The following is a 16093-nucleotide window of genomic DNA, read 5'->3' on the forward strand; positions in this document are numbered from 1 at the left end:
TCTGCGACACGGCAGCACCAAGTAGACGCCAGATTATAATGCCGCCAGCTGTAGCGGCGATGTCATCTCACTATATACATCACTCTGCATATGCTCGGGCAGCGTCCCAAGACTTCCATAAGGCACAAGCTTAGACGCGTCATAGCACCAGCAGCCCCCACCACTACCACTCTTCATATAACTGCATGGCGATGGATTGGGACGTTCTGGCCAGCGCCCCGCGGCTACAAATGCGAACATCTCGCGCTATTTTTTGCGTGTTTTTCCTACATATTCGATGCATGCGATTGAAAAAACACTTAGGTTAATTAGATGTATAATTATAATTGAATTGGTATTTTTTTTCGTTTTTCAAATCTTTGGGAGGGGCGGCGTCCGAGAGTCCTTATTGGCAAGTCGCCACTAGCTACTACAAGCTCCAAGGGTCTATGCCGCCTAGTGGCGCGGGGAAATGAAAAAACACTCTTACTGAGTCTATCAGATCCATTGCGCCCGAAGGCAGGTTAATGAAATGAAAAGTAATTTAATCATGTTTTACTCCATACTCTTCGTGTGTGCTGGACTTGCTATCTGATATAATCCTGTTGCCGAAAATTTTATGGCCAACATTTTTGCTAATTGGGAATGACGTACGATATTTTCAGAATTCCAGAAATATTATCCTTGAAGTTATGCAAATTCATAGCATTACGGCGTCAACCGAAAAATAGGGATTGTAAAGAGGAAAGCAGTTTTTGATAGGGATAAATAAAAATTTCAAAATTTTCTTTTAAATTCACCACACCTATTAGAAGTTTAAGTTATGTATTGCTCGTTCATCTTGGTGAGAGTGATAACCACAGAAATATGTACCATTTCCTAATGATTTCTTTCTAACCACTTTTTAGCAGGTTTTGGGAATGAAATGAATCGGTAAAAAAATAGGTGCATTTTAGTGTGTGCCAGAATCATACATTTGGTAAAAATTAGGGCTTGTTAACGCGGATAAGTTGTGCTGAAAGTGGTTCGCTCTCAGCCCATCTGCGACAACTTAAAAGAATAATAATTGATACAAATAAATACATGTTTTATTGTGCAATTGGAAATACATTGACATATAACTCAGCTATTTGAGTTATTAAATGCTGGTATTATTTGATGCTGGCAGTGGTAACAATTTGAGCCATTTCCTGTATCCCGTAACCTCATTGAATCTAAATCTATGATGATTTAATATTTAAGTGATTTATTTTACGACCAGAGTTTCATCACCTGGTGACTTATCAAATACTCAATCAGGGGAATCTTTAACTGATTTTTTTATTTGCAATGGAGGTGCTTCTATTCTTCTCAAAAGTTAAGGCCGAAATAAATTGTTGTATAAATTGTATAAAATATTTTCATGATATTTTCAATGTCTCACCATTAGTTTTCTTCTTTTAATTTATTGAAAATATTACATTAATGGTTTTCTACTTTCCTCGCCCCCAAAATTTGTGCCTGAATGATATTTGAATTTTTGGTAAGAATTTCTACGATTTTGATTTGCTTTGACCGTAGAGTTTCCAAAAGTCCTGTAAAAATGTTTGGTGTGTGAATAATAATAATTAAACGCTCCTTTTGCTTTCAGGTGCAGTAAAACTATTCCCTAGACGAGGATAGATCTCGGAAGAAATGGCTTAAACACCCTTAGGACCCGCTCTTCTCTAGAGATGTCCACGTTTATCATTCAGGTAAGATTTTGCGTGTCGGTCGATGAGGATAAATATTGTGATGTTTGCTGCCGTAACTGAAAAAAGAGAAGTGGATTAAAATTATTATACCCTCGTTAACTCAAAATTATCTTAATAATTACACTTAAAAGGTTTAAAGGTAGTATCGATTGATTTGCTGGATCGGTAATTTTTCTGCATTATTATGTTGGCTCCAATTCTTATATGCCTTCAAAACTCAAATATGACAAGCATAGTTAAATGATATTAGTTAAATGCACAGACAATTTGCTGATCTAGTACTTAAATTATTACATCAGTTAATTTTTGTGTGTGTCTTCTCATCATGAAAATTGCGTAGCCTTAAAGTGAATTCCTTTTATGATTTTTCGTTCAAATGTGAAAACTTCGGTATCTACTTCCGTATTGAGTCATTGAGTTTAATTCCACCCCTATGTCAATGACGTAAGTCGTGGAAGGAAGTGATGAATGCCAACCAACTCCACCGCGTGAGGAATGGGAAAATCCAAGAATTATAGATGAGAGACATATGAAAGCCTTAAGAAGACGGCAAAACAACTTAATAGGCCAAATCTTGATCCACGATGCCTGATGAAGAGAAACGTCGAGGGATAAGTGGATGGCGAGCACGATATAGGAAGACCTCAGAAATAATAATCGTTAAAGTCACGAATGAGAGGAAATTCGTAGGTGTGAAAATATTTGGCGATAGGTGATTAAATTACAGAGCTGCGTCTTAGTTTTTTTTTCACCATATAGCAGCAATTGTTTATCTTACCCTTATTTTGAGCCCCTGCTAAAAGCCTGAGCTTGGCTACTGGAAAAAGAATTGGGCCCGCTGCTGGAGCTGGAGGCGCTAGCCACCGCTGCGCTTCCACCCCGCGCTTTTCCATTGCCGTTGGGGAGCTCGTGGTTGTTTGCGATCGGCTTGTTGGTCAGGTGCCTGGCGGAGTAAGGGATTGCTCCCGTCATCATGTCAGGGAAAATCACGCCCGTCATCCCCCTGTTGAACATGTCGAGGTGGGGTTGCTGCTCATGGCTGTCGTCATCCAAGGTCGCCTCTTGCTCATCATCTTCCAGCAGTTCCTCGGCCTCCACGGCTTCCGGCTCATCTTCTGGTTGTTGTTCAGCGTTCATGAGAGCGGCCATGTCAATCATCGGGTTCATTTTGACTTGCGAGGCCATACGTTCCATCATGGCTGAAAAAATACACATGAGAAAAACATAAGTTATCACTTAGTGTTTGACAGAGTCCTTCTGTAGTAACCAGCCAAACTGTGCCCTATTACTCAGGATGGCTTCGATGTTTTTTTGAGAGTTTGCCGGAATTATTTAATTCTCTCCGATGGAAACGTGATTTTGTTAAATGAACAATATCTTGATGTCGGTTACTTTTATTAAAATTGAAAACAAACTTTTTTGGGAGGCTATTACTACTTTTCCTTTTTCCTGTATTTGGGGTGAATTTAACCTTTATCTCAATGGATGAGTAATATCTGAAAATTATTAATACTTTTTTTTAATCCCTCTAACGTTCCCAAGCGCAAAACTTTCAAGGAATGCGTAATATTGTGGGACTAAAGAGCCAAAAGGATGTTAAGGGAATAGGTTAAATTACTGTGTCTTTTTAGAAATAGCATAGGAGTTCAGCAAAGCGGAAAATGAATGAAAATTTTGTCGTGTTATTTTAACACAGTTACACCGCTTTACGTTAGGGATCTGCGAAGAAATATTTTTAAACCGTAAATTCCAGAGGTCACTAGTCCTTTAGCAGTTTTGGTATGATCCGCTATTTTGGGTATCTTTGGAATCGCTAGAGACACAATTTCGATATTTTGTATCAGTGGATATTACTCATTATAAAATATCGATTGATGGGGAAAAATTGAGGTCATGACTTTAGTAACTTGAAATGTGTACAGAAAATTTTTTTGATCTCAACTCTTAGCTGATTGGACTAAAACTGTTTTAAAAATTACAGCTATAATGGTGTTGCCAAAGTTTTTTTATGCTGGATATCATAGTACCATACTATTATACATTAGCTCGTGGCCACGTGAAGTAGATAGCGCATTTAAAGCTTACCTTCGAACTCTTTGTCGTTCATGTTCATTAGGGTGGCGGCGGATGCAGCTGCGACAACAGCGAAAAGAATGGCAAAAGTCTTCATCGTGGTCCTGTTGCTCTCCGGACTCGAAACGAAAATGTATGCTTCGTTTGCGATGCGACGGAGCGATGCTGTTTTGTTTGAACCGTTTTTACTTGCGAAGCGTACACTGGTGCACTTGCTCGATTGCTCTGTGCCTTGGTCCGGGGGTGATGCCCATCTTATACTCCCCCGTCGCCATCCCATCCCTTTGCATCCCCATGCATGTACCCATCACTCCCTCAATGAGTTCTACTCCTCGTTCGCCTTCGCCGAGATGTTGTTGGCGCACGTTCGATTCGCTCGGAGACTGCAAAGTGAGATCTCAGGGGCGTGGTGGGTGGAAGAGGGGGAGGATTGGGAAAAAACTCGGATTTTGTTCCGGCGATAAGGCTGGTGTCCATTTGACGCGACGCCAAACTGGTGCCGTCTCTAAATACCCGCTGTGGATAATACTCGGGCATTGCTAATGAGTTGGGCTCCTTGAATTTTCGCGAATGCTGTTTTTTATGAAATCGGATTCTTTACGGTTATTTATAGCATGGGAGTGGTAATTTTTCATTGTTTTGCTGTTTTGTAAGGTATTTAGACATTACCTTTTAATCCACTTACTTTTAAAACTGTAAACCACAGTGAAATCGCAAAAATTCACTTTCGCCCTGGGAGGCGAACCAAAGAATCCTGGATGGGTTAATAACACGAATAATTAGGCAGGCGGATGATGATCAGGTGTCAAATTCCGTCTTTCCTTGGTGAAATGGCTCTGTATCCTTGTATTGTAATTTTCTATTTATAAGTTTTTGTTTCTTTTGTATTAATGTTTTCAAGTGTAGTTAATTTCAGTGGAATCGATATTTTTAGTTTTTTACTTTTTAAAAGATACTTAATTAGCAATATTTAGTTGGTGTCCGATTAGTAGTGTTTTGCTTGTTCAATTGTTCAACATGAAATAATTCCTTAATGGCACCAATTATGGTTTGATTCAGTGGATAATATTCAGCCACCTTTTTAAATAGGAAATGGAATTATGTTATTTTTTACTTGTGGCAATGGACGTTAAGAAAACTGTCTCGATATCTCGGTAATATAACCAATAATATTGGAATGGAATTGTTGTAGTCAACATTCAATTGAAAGGGCTAGAATTCGTAAGGAAAACGAAGATTTTTTGAACGATTGAGACTTTAAGGTGAAGGGAATGCATGTTTAATGCGCATAATATATTTGCGGTCATTGATCTTTATGTATAGGAGGCGGATGCGTTATTTTAATCTCCTCTGCTGGCAAACCTCTCTCCAGGATGTTGGCTAATATCCTAAATGATTCTTGAGTCGGAGTGTCAAAAGATTTACGCGACATTTTACCAGTAAAATATAAATTAGAAAGCTGATCACGAAACGCAAATACCGAAAAGAACGCGTGGGCGCAAGATGCATTCTTTTTTTCGCTGTTATCTTTCTGATTGCGAGGTCGACACCCTCCTTTGCAGTCCATCTTCTTTGTCGATTCCTACTTAACTTGTTTACAAATTAGCTCAGGTAATGCTTGAATACGCAAAATATATTTAAGTTATTGTTTGATGGAAAAGATGCTTAGGTCCTCTGCTAAAATTTGCGGAAATTATTTGTTTACCATGTATCCTATATCTTAGGAATGTTGCATTATGTTTTCGGCTTTTAATGATTTATGTGCTCATTAGATTGTTTCAGATTTGAAAAACGGTAGAAAATGGTACGATAAAAGTAAGGCAATTAATATTCATTTTGCGATTGGATCTAGAATCTACCCGAGACACCTATTTTGAATCCCGTTTACGAACATTGTTTGAACGTGAAAAAAAATCAGTGGCGTGCCTTATCTTATGCAGTGTGGCGGATATTCTTCGTTCCCTTCAGTTTGGTCGTCGAATACAGCGAAATGAATAACCTATATTCTTTGCAAACTTCCACAATCAATATTTTTAGTTTCCCCAGTGAAATGGCTGTGTAAATAGTGTTTTTATTAGTTTTTTCTTTGCATTTTGTCATTCACCGTAATATGCCTCGCTCTGCGGGCGTTGAGGGTTTGAATGCTGCAGTTTTAACCATTCCTTATACTGTTATATTTAAATATGCACTCTTTGCACTTTATATATTTATGCATTCCGTTCGCATTAATTTATAAAATTTATTTGCATTCTCAAATGTAGTTTTCTGATGAGTGACTTTATATTCGTTGCATAATATTAAGGCTCTTGTTAGCCCACAGAGCCACCAATTTTCAGAGTATTGTATTTTAGCCATTTCTCGCTCAGTATTTCCACCTTAACGTTTTATTTCGTAATTGAAGGTATAGCTCATCCCTGGCTGTTTTACAGGCGTGTAAATTTCAAAACTTAGGAGGCCCTCGTTCCTTTTCTTGAGCAATCTCGCTCGAAGTGGATTTTGTTTCGAGGTGTCCTAAGGCCCTGATTTTTATCCTTTTAATTTTCATAGTTATTTCTCCTTTTATGTGTTTTTAATTAACAAAGTCCACATTGTGTCCCATAAGTCCACAATTCGAAACGTGTAGCATGATTAGATCTTACTAAAGACAAAAAAAACCGTTTCATCGCCGTCTAAAGTGAGGATGTTAATTACTAATTGCGTTTTGATCTATTTTCTCTAAGAGCAAAGGAATGCGTTTGTTCCTTCGCGTGAGATTTTGGGTGATTTGTTTGGGGCAAAATTATTTTGTTGGGTACTTCCACAATTGTTGAAGTTTAAACGGGAAACTCCTGCGAAATCCATTTTAATTTCATCAGCTTGTCGTCATTTATCTCATTGGATGTGTCCGTGAAAATCTGTGACTCGGATGTTCTTCGTGGATCTTTGTGCTCAAAGAATACATTTCTTTCGCTGTACTACTGGTGCATACTTTCATACATTTGCTAAATACGTATAATCAATGAATTTTAACTACTTATATTATTTATAAGTAGCATTGCTGAGCGGAGAGGATCCCATTTCTTGCCCAGTGTGTTTTCAAGACCACTTTCAGCGCAGGTGTTCGGCCTTGGAGCCAATCATAAATCAATAATCCTCATTTACCATTGAACTACGAATTAAGGCGTTGTATTTTCCCTGTAATCCCCTCGTAATTTGATTTAAATTTCACTATACATTCCCTAAATGTCCACTGATTTTTCGCTTGATAAAGTTATTTTACCTTCAATTTCCCCAGTCAGAATCGCAGTTTCTTATTTGAATCATCAACCTATACTTAATTTTTTACATTGCCGCTTGTATGTAATGTAAATGCGTGTGGAATAAATATATGCTGACGGGAGTCGTTTTTATCGTCATCTTTGATCAGTTGTCAAGGCTACGGAATACTTGGACGTTACGTTTTGGACGGTGTGGTTCCGCCTTGCTCCTCTCGCAGTGGGCTACGGTCTCCACACGTGACCTAGCCGCCATTACGGCATTCGGAGTTCTCACGTGGCCCTTGTCCTTCTAACTCCATTCACCGTTTTCCAGAAGATGAGCAATGCCTCATGGCCACGAATGGCCGAACCAGATCACGTATAAGGGATGTTTTTGGTTTCGGTTCCACTTTCTGTCAACGAATAACTTATTTACTCCACCCATTGTTTGTAATGCGAGGCGTTTACCACCCCCATCTTATTTGACGAAATTTATATTCATTCACGCCGCGAGATTTTTCATGGGAAGTGGTGAGAAAAGGTGTTCGTGGATGCTCTCGATAAATTGCCGGTCCATATATACCTTATAAAATATTTTATGAAACTTCAATTCTCTTCTGACTACAAATATTCTTCTGGAATGGACAAACTAGCAATATTTATCTTTGTTTCATCGTCGTGAATGTTTGAAAAAGAAATTTGCTATTTATCTCTATTTGTAATATACGCTTGGGTAGAATATATTTGGCACTGCTAGCGAACAGATATTTATTTAATTAAGTTTTTTAAGGAAGTTTTCATGTTGAATTCTTTTGAAGAACTTGGACATACGGATTAGACAAAAGGTTTGGATGGAGCGAGTTCTTAGAGAGGAGGAGAGGATTGGAGTAGTGCTAGCTAAGAGAGTGAGGGGAAGGAACAGAATAGGATTTATGACTTGAACGTAAGGATTAGGCCTGCTGCAAATTGAATTGGAAGTCCTAGTTGGAAGTTAAATATTATTACCAATCGTTGCTCTAATTATTATGTTAAACATTCGCTCTACGGTGAGGCAGCAATTTCCATTTATGTATTTATTCTGGTGGGGAAGGTTATTTTCCTTTATTTTTCATCAATTTCTATTTGCCTCATAAAAATTAAGTCGTTAATTAAGAGTTGACAGTTAAGTCGTTTAATTAGTTTTCCCTCTGGAATTTATGTACCCATTTATGCCATCCTTCATCTAAAATGTAACTGGTTTTATGTGCGCCCAAATTAGTCATCAAAAATATTGGTGCCATATAATTAAGTATTCGTCGTCTCAACCACCATCATCAATACTATTATTAAGTAAGTAAGTAAGTAATAGCAAAATGGATGAGTAGTTCTCCTCTCAATTCCCCTATTAGCCAATTTTTTCAACCTTGCGTGGTCAGGTAAATGCTTTGAAAAAGAGGAATAAATAACTTATTCTCATCACGATAGGTATCTTCTGATTCATAGAAGATTATACTTTAAACGTGAATTAGGATGCAACATACCAGCGCTTCATTTTGGCACAGATAGTATATTTTTATGATAATAACATAAAAAATCATGTCTGGTGACGTTCTGTTTACAGTTTATTGTTTTATGATAAAAATTTCCGTGCATAGGGTTGACAAGAATCTCATTAATTTCTTGCATAAGAATAGGACAAGCACGACGCGCTAACGAATTATTCTGTATTTAGTAAATTTCTGTATGAAAATACGTCGGATTGATAGTTACCTATGTTAGTCTTGTTTTAAAAGCAGATTTATTTCGATTTTTATCGCTTTGGTGAGGCCATAAAAGTTTTGTTTCATTATTGTGATCTACTAGAATTTCGTAAATACAGGAAAAATATCAATAAATGGGCTGGATTGATTTTAATTGATATGACTATTGATTACTTGGTTTTATCGTAAAAGGAAATATCGAGATAACCCTTACACCTTTGGAATTATTAAAGATGACTGTGGTTGTGGTTGCTGAGAGATGTAATGGCTCTCTAACTCTTGTCAATAAATATTATAGCAGTTATTTAACAAATTAGCGTAATTTTGTAGGAAATTTTCGCCTGGATTAAAATCATTTCAATTAAATTTATATGTGGACATGCATGAATTTCGACCCCAGGACTATTTACTCTTCCTATTTGGTACAAACTATTTCTGTGTGTGAAATTTCCACCAAGAGATGTAGTGCATAGATTTTTATTTTGCATCATATGCTAAGGCACTATCTCTTCTAATTCACCGTTTGTAAAGTTGATTCTCTTCATTTCGCGTTTGATGTATCGAATCCCAGTTGTTTTCACAATTTTTATACTCGAGCAAAAATATTTTACAGCTATTGAGCGATAAATTTTTTTCCTCTGTTTTAATCAGTTTTCTCTCGGGGAGGGATACGAAAGCGATTTTGAAACAATGCGTAATATTCACAGTTATTTTTAACTATGGTAAACGCTTATTAGTGGATATCCTATTTTAGCTGGGATTTAAAAATTGCTATTTCAAATACAAATACGTATCTTCGTAAGATAAAAATCGTAAATATATTAGTAAAATTAAAAAACGTAACACCACTTGGACTTTTTAACGGATCTTTCGGTACTGGACTTCTACTTCCATTACAACATCATGGGCTTCTATACCTGCTTTTGGTTTTATGCTAAATTTATCGTTTACTTCGTAAAAATAAAAGTAAATTATAAATTGACACTTTGATTAGATTTTCAAAATGTGCTGGTAACGTGGAAGCGTTTGTATTCTGGCTATATTAATCTAGAAAAGTGAAATATCAGATCATCTGCGTATTATTCATTGAAAAATCAACGCAAAGGCTTAAAAGAATTTCAATAAAATGTTCACTAGCAAAAGTGACAAATGTAGTTTTCATTTTCAGAGCTGGAGCACAAAGTATGTTCTTCTTTTATGTGATATTGTAGACAGAACACATTTTGATGACAGAAATGTGTAAATGTTTCACATTTCCCCAGTGTTGTGTTTCCACATAGCCAGCATCGGCACATTGAACTATGAAGCTAAAGCTATGCTGCATTTTCCAGCTAGTAGAGTACTTAATTACACCAGGTTGTAGCATGTTTTATGCTTAAAAATAACTTGTATAGCACAAAGAAATAGCTCGGTGGAGTAGGTGATTAAATAAAACTTAAAAAATTACCTCAAAACTTTAACGAGTGAAGAGAAACTTGGCACAAGTATTTCACAGACCATGAGTTGACTGACACCGCTCCTGCAGGCTTACTAAAGACGCAGGCCAAGAACTTGATGTGGTCACCGCTATCCTAAAGTACCTCCCAAGCCCTAAAGGTTATTCTTCCACATTACCAACAAGTTTCTACATTTGCACCAGTCCCTCTATCATTTGCAGTGTGTGGATTGGATACTTTTACCGATGGTCCTCAACTGGATAGCGTCAGCGTGGCGTCAAGCATCCTTTCATCACTTTCTTGCGCATTGGACTAGGACACAAGCACGATGCGATAACGAATTACTCATTAATATAATAAATTGATATAGTTATACACCCAGTAATATGCAGACAAATGTTTTTTTAAATCATAAATATTGGTCGTGGTTGCCATGAGGTTGTTATGTTTGTTAAGTGTGGTTACGGTCGTTTTTCTATGTCTCTGTTGATTTAGATTAACTAAAAAAATTGTGATTGAAAAAATGGCTTCATTTGTGGAAAATCTAAAAAAGTGAACAATGAGTCGAAATTTTCTGAAACTTTTGAATCAATAGCTGGTTAATTTTGAAAATGTCTTTTTTAAATATATTTCTGCATGTAAATATGCAGTTATTTAATTTTTTAATACATGCGGAGATACGCTCATAAAATGATTTTAAGTTCACACTCAATTTGCTGAAAAAACGGCGCATCAATGTAATAGCGCGATCTTGGGACTAGGCGCAGGCAACTATGCTTGGCTCACCGCTCCAGTTCTCCCGATTACCACCATTCTCATGCCTTGCCTCCGGCTGGCGCCCGACCTTCGTTGGTAGTACCGGAGGCCTCCGGAGAAAGCGCTGTGAAGGAGTTAAACGATTCAATCACGTGCGTCATTAGGATACTCCCGATCTACAACTCTTAACGAGGTGGACGTTCTCAGACATGTATGCTTTGTTTGGAGAAAAACTCAACATGGTGTGTTTCTTAGTTAACAGCTTAAGACTTCGAAGAGGTTAACTTAAGTTAAGAAATCGAAGCTGTGGGATAATGAAGAGTGGCTTTGGTTTGGCTACGATACTTTCTGCAAAATTCTTTCCTAAAAAGTGCAACTGATGGTAGTTCAGACCTAAAGGATAAAATTTTCAATTTTGCTGGATCAGATAATCAAATATAAATTCAAAGAATTTATTGGGGTTAGAAAATATTTTATTGACTAAGACAGCTTATAAATGCCGGAGAAAATAATTATGGCTAGTGTGGTAGGCCTTTCTTTGGATGGAGTGGCAGTGATGTTAGGCTCCGAGAGGTCTCCCGTCTTCTTTTATTCAGCTCTGTTGATTTCATGGACTCATTCTTCTTCATCGTCTTCTTTTCTCGATATTGAAGATTCTCCGGCTCCATTAGCGTTTCTATAGACTGGTTTACTGCAATTGATCCGTGTTGTATGGCGTCCTGGTCTAGAAAGAGTAATAGGAGAGTTTTTATTCACTTTTGCAAAAGAATAAAGACTGCAGTATTTCGAGTTGTGTGTTGAAAGCAATAGCATTCACTATCTTTGCTAAATATAATGGGATTGCGTTCTATTTTTTAAGACAAGTAGACCAATTGATATCAAAGACTTGCTATTTACTTTTCTGTTGAACCTGTGTTAATTTAATGAGTACTAGTCCAATATAGATCACTAGTATATCCAATAATTAGATATTTATTTATTAATAGAAGTTATACATTCAATGCAATTTTTTTAATTTTTTAAGAACATTGTTTATAAATTGGTGGGCATTAGATGTCCGCAAGTACCTCGGTAGTGGTCTGGAGGACTAATAAAGATTGCATATCTATGGGCATCTTGAACGTGGTGGAGTAAATGTGAGTGTTGAGTAATGCTTAGTGTCTTCTAAAAATAATTTCCTTTGTCACCTTTGAATTTGGCTCTGAGTAAAGAGCTGAGAAAAAGTAATTACTGAAAGACGGGCCTTATAAGTTGCTTATCTGGTAAACATTTTTTCAGAAAATATGAAAAAAAATTATTTTGTCCCGTCAATACTTAAGCATTGCTTTGTATTTAAATAATTCTCTTGTAGCACAACGGAAACATTAAAAAGTAAGGGCTACTTGATTGAGTTATGCATATAGGCGGTCCCGTGTAGAGAATGATTTAGTTATATCTAAACGATTGTTATGTGAATTCATGTAATTAATCGTGACAGCATTAGTAAATCAGGTGGTATTGGAAATTGTTCGAGCATGGTTCAAAACCGGGCTGAATAATCCGGAGATTTCTTCGCACTGGGATAAGTTCCTTTCTAGGAATGGGTCGTAAAATCATGTATTCATCGGGAAAACTTACCACGATTAGAAGCTGCCGCTGAAAGCCTGGGCCTGGCTGAAAGAACCGGACCCCTTGTTGAAACTGCCAGCACTGGCTGCAGATGCGCTGCCTCCTCGCTTGCCGTTACCATTGCCGTTTCCGTTGGGGCGCGCGTGTCCGTTGCCGTTGGGCCGAGAGTTGCCGTTGGCGGGACGCTTGTATCCATTTCCGTTGGCGACCGCGTGGCCGTTGCCCGCCGGCTTTGAGGCATACGGAGATGCGGCGTAGCCATTGTCACTGGCGGCGGCGTGTCCGTTGCCGGCCGGTTCGTGGCGGTATCCGTTGCCTTGTTGCTGGCCGGCAAACATATCGGGGATCATCATGCCCATGAAGCCGCCGTTTCCGAACATGTTGTAGGGCATGTAGCTTTGGCGGGGAGCGTTGGCCGGAGCGTCGGCCTGCGGCTCCTCGTGGGCCTCGTCGGCGTCCCTTGCGTCTCTCTGGCCGATCGGTTCGCCGGCTTCCGCCACGGTGGGGTCCTGCTCCTTCTGCTGGCGCTGGGTGGCCATCAGGGTCCCCACGCCCATGAAGGGGTGGCTGGGGTCCTGGGCGTACATTTGTCCCATCATCACTGAAACGAGTAGGCGAGTTCTTATGTACCTGCCAATTTAACTATGTACCAAAAGCGTTGGAAAGGGGATTACGGAGGTGTTAGGGTGACCTTTTTCGTCATTAATTTTGCGCGTATAACTTATTTTGAGCATATTTATGGGTTTTACGAAGTATCTGCCGTTTGAAATTTATTTTCATTTCTTATCATTGCTATCGGAAAAATTGCTACCATTTGATCGGGTAATAACATTAAAGAGAAAAAATATATAAATATGAAAACACAAAACGTAAAATACGAAATATAACAACAAATATAGCACAAAAAATCTCACATAGGTCAGTTTTTTCACCCCTTCATAAATATCTGGGCATTAATTGGGAAGGGCTTCCGTGTTTCCTCGGGTAAACTATAAAACTATAGCTAGAATTAAAGTGAATATGTGGAGAAATCTTCCCCTCGTCGTAATTCACCTGATACTTTGCGTATGTTATTATTTATCAATTCTGTAAATCAATTTGAAGCGTAATTATAAATAAAATATTTCAATAACTCCATGAGATTGGAGAATGCGTTTCCTTGAGTTTAGACAACCTTCGGTGCAATCCACTCGCATTGGGGAATTTCATTCCCGCTGAGACGAGCCATTCCGGTCACGCGTCTTAAGAACAGTAACCTTTGTGAGTAACTTCGGCGATGTCTACGACTCACAACCCGGATGATTTGGATGGGCTCTCGAAAAGAATTTAAAATGAAGGTGGTCAACGCTCTTTTGCACCCATTGTTAGTTCCTCGGTTTTGGTGGGATGCAATGCTACATATATCGTCCCTTCCGAAAAAAGTTGCCTTAGCCTGCTGGAGATTTCCTTATATTTCCCTTTTTACAGAGTCTTGCTAACTTTAGGAAGATTTTGTAAATGGTTTTTGTGGCGATTGGGATAATCTGCGAAAGAGATATGGAATATCGTGCGTGAAAGAAACTAACCCGTTAAAGTATGATCGTTTTCAGGGAATCAAGCAAAAAATATCATATAGCTGACTGGTCACTGTTAGAGCTGTGTTCACTCACATTCACTCTAATTTATCATTGTTCCTAAGTGCGAATTTAAGGTATATTGTATTTAGGGATAGATAGATGGAAACAGGAGTTGTATGTTGTTATCTCGAACTTTGATGATTTTGTGAAAACGTTCGTATTTTCCTTCTTATGACAGAAGTAGCTTGCAGATTTAAGCTTTAAAACTAAGAATATAACCCTGATATTATCAATCATAAAATCCTTTTGAAAATAAAATGGTCACACTTAATTGATGAGAAGTAGCACATCTGGTTAATAATTATTTTATGTAGCTTAGAATAAGAAAGAAGATAAAAGTCAAGTTACGTGTAAGACGAAAGTATTACGTAATATCAAAGAGAAGTCCACTCTAGAGATGAAATTCGAATTACTCAGTATGCATGACATTGAGGCTTCCTTCACCTTGGACGCTGTGCGGGAATAAATAACGCGCAGAGTATCCGGAGTCACCCTAAGGAAGCGTGAAGCTGGAAATTTTGGCGTTGTCATCTTTTTTCCGAAAATGTGCTTATTGGGCAGGTTGTGTTCTGCTTAGCGTCAAAAATTTCCCGGTGCCTATATTATTTCTACTTTTGCAACTTTTAGTACTTTTTAAAATGCCGTTTCTTTGTTTCTTTTCAAAGCCTTCATAATGATATTTAAGAAAAATTCTCAGCCGAGAGTCAAATTGTTGTTTGTTCGAGTATACAGTGACGAATTTATTCTTTAGGATATGCGAGTGAACCAGAAAGACTTACATTCACATCAAATCACGGGGTTTCTCAAGGGTCAAAGAGAAATTGCCTGATGGTCTTACATACATCGGTTCATGAAAGATATTTTAACGTTAATCGTGCTAAATGTAAATCTACTGAATCGTTCCAAGCGGTGATTATAGCGCGAGCCCTAACGACCATCACAAGGTAGAATAAATATATCCGTTGATATCACTAAGGTTTCATCAAATTATTCAAATTTCTGATGCCTTTTTTGTCTCTGTAACTACCGCAAAAGTGGACGTTAGCTCCAATCTAAAATTACGAATGAACGATAAAGCTCTTTTTCCGCTCTCAGCGCAATGCTACACCCTGCGTATTGACCTCGGGGGAACTCGTCGTGGAGGCAGTGGGGAAAGTCGGAGGTGACTTACCTTTTTCCAAGTCGTCCTCGTTCATGGCAACGAAGGTGGCGGCGGAGCAGACTCCGACGATGGCGAAGATGATTGCGAGGGCTCTCATGGTGGCGGTGCGATGGATCTGGGTGCTTCTTCCGCGGATGAAGTTAGATATCTGCTGGAGTTGCTCGAAGTTTATGGAGAATGAGCTAAAGACGTAAGCCTCTCGGTTTCTCCACGAGTTGTTCTTGCTCTCTGTCTAGTCGTGCCTGTGGTGGATGAGGCAGAACCTTATATACCCATGGGTCCACGGGTGTTTCCTCCCCCTTACCCGGACACCCCACCCGTTTGAACTCTCGTAACTCCCTTCTCCACCCTCCTCCACCCCTTTCAGCAGTCCTGTTGCACGTCCGCGCACTATGGGAGTCGCCAGGGGACTGTCAACTAGGGTTAAGAGGGTGGTGGAGGAGGCGTGGGGTATGGGAGGGGGGACACGGTGGGAATTCTCGGATTTGGTTCCGCTGGGGTTGGACGTTGAAGTCTCCAGCAGTCGGGCGTTGAAATCTCCATCGGAGGGAGGTGGATGTCGTCTCCTTCGTGTGCGGATTTGTTAGGGCCGTGGGGACTTCTAACAAGATCCGTGGTGACCAAAACGTGATCACATTTGGAGGAAGATGCCGTCCGCAACGCTGATACCACCCTCTAATTTTCTATTCCTTTGCCCTCTTTTCTTCGCCTGTTTTTCGAAGATGTTTTTCAAGGCTCGGGAATAGTTTCCGGGA

At 38.9% G+C, this 16093-nt stretch overlaps 2 protein-coding genes across 2 annotated transcripts; both read right to left on the reverse strand.

Moving 5' to 3' along the window:
- Positions 1-1043: 1043 nt before the first annotated feature.
- Positions 1044-3998, reverse strand: LOC124174014. The gene is made up of 3 exons (XM_046553160.1): positions 3798-3998; positions 2491-2911; positions 1044-1768 (listed from the first exon to the last, which is right to left on the reverse strand). Exons 1-2 carry the CDS (start codon positions 3880-3882, stop codon positions 2493-2495), a joined length of 504 nt encoding a protein of 167 aa, XP_046409116.1. The 5' UTR covers positions 3883-3998; the 3' UTR covers positions 1044-1768; positions 2491-2492.
- Positions 3999-11403: 7405 nt separating this feature from the next.
- Positions 11404-15587, reverse strand: LOC124174015 (enhancer of mRNA-decapping protein 3-like). Its single transcript, XM_046553161.1, has 3 exons — positions 15348-15587; positions 12570-13161; positions 11404-11676 (listed from the first exon to the last, which is right to left on the reverse strand). The coding sequence occupies exons 1-2, from the start codon at positions 15433-15435 to the stop codon at positions 12575-12577; spliced, it is 675 nt and encodes a 224-aa protein (XP_046409117.1). The 5' UTR covers positions 15436-15587; the 3' UTR covers positions 11404-11676; positions 12570-12574.
- Positions 15588-16093: the final 506 nt, after the last annotated feature.

Source organism: Ischnura elegans, chromosome 2, assembly GCF_921293095.1.
Source record: "Ischnura elegans chromosome 2, ioIscEleg1.1, whole genome shotgun sequence".
NCBI lineage: Eukaryota > Metazoa > Arthropoda > Insecta > Odonata > Coenagrionidae > Ischnura > Ischnura elegans.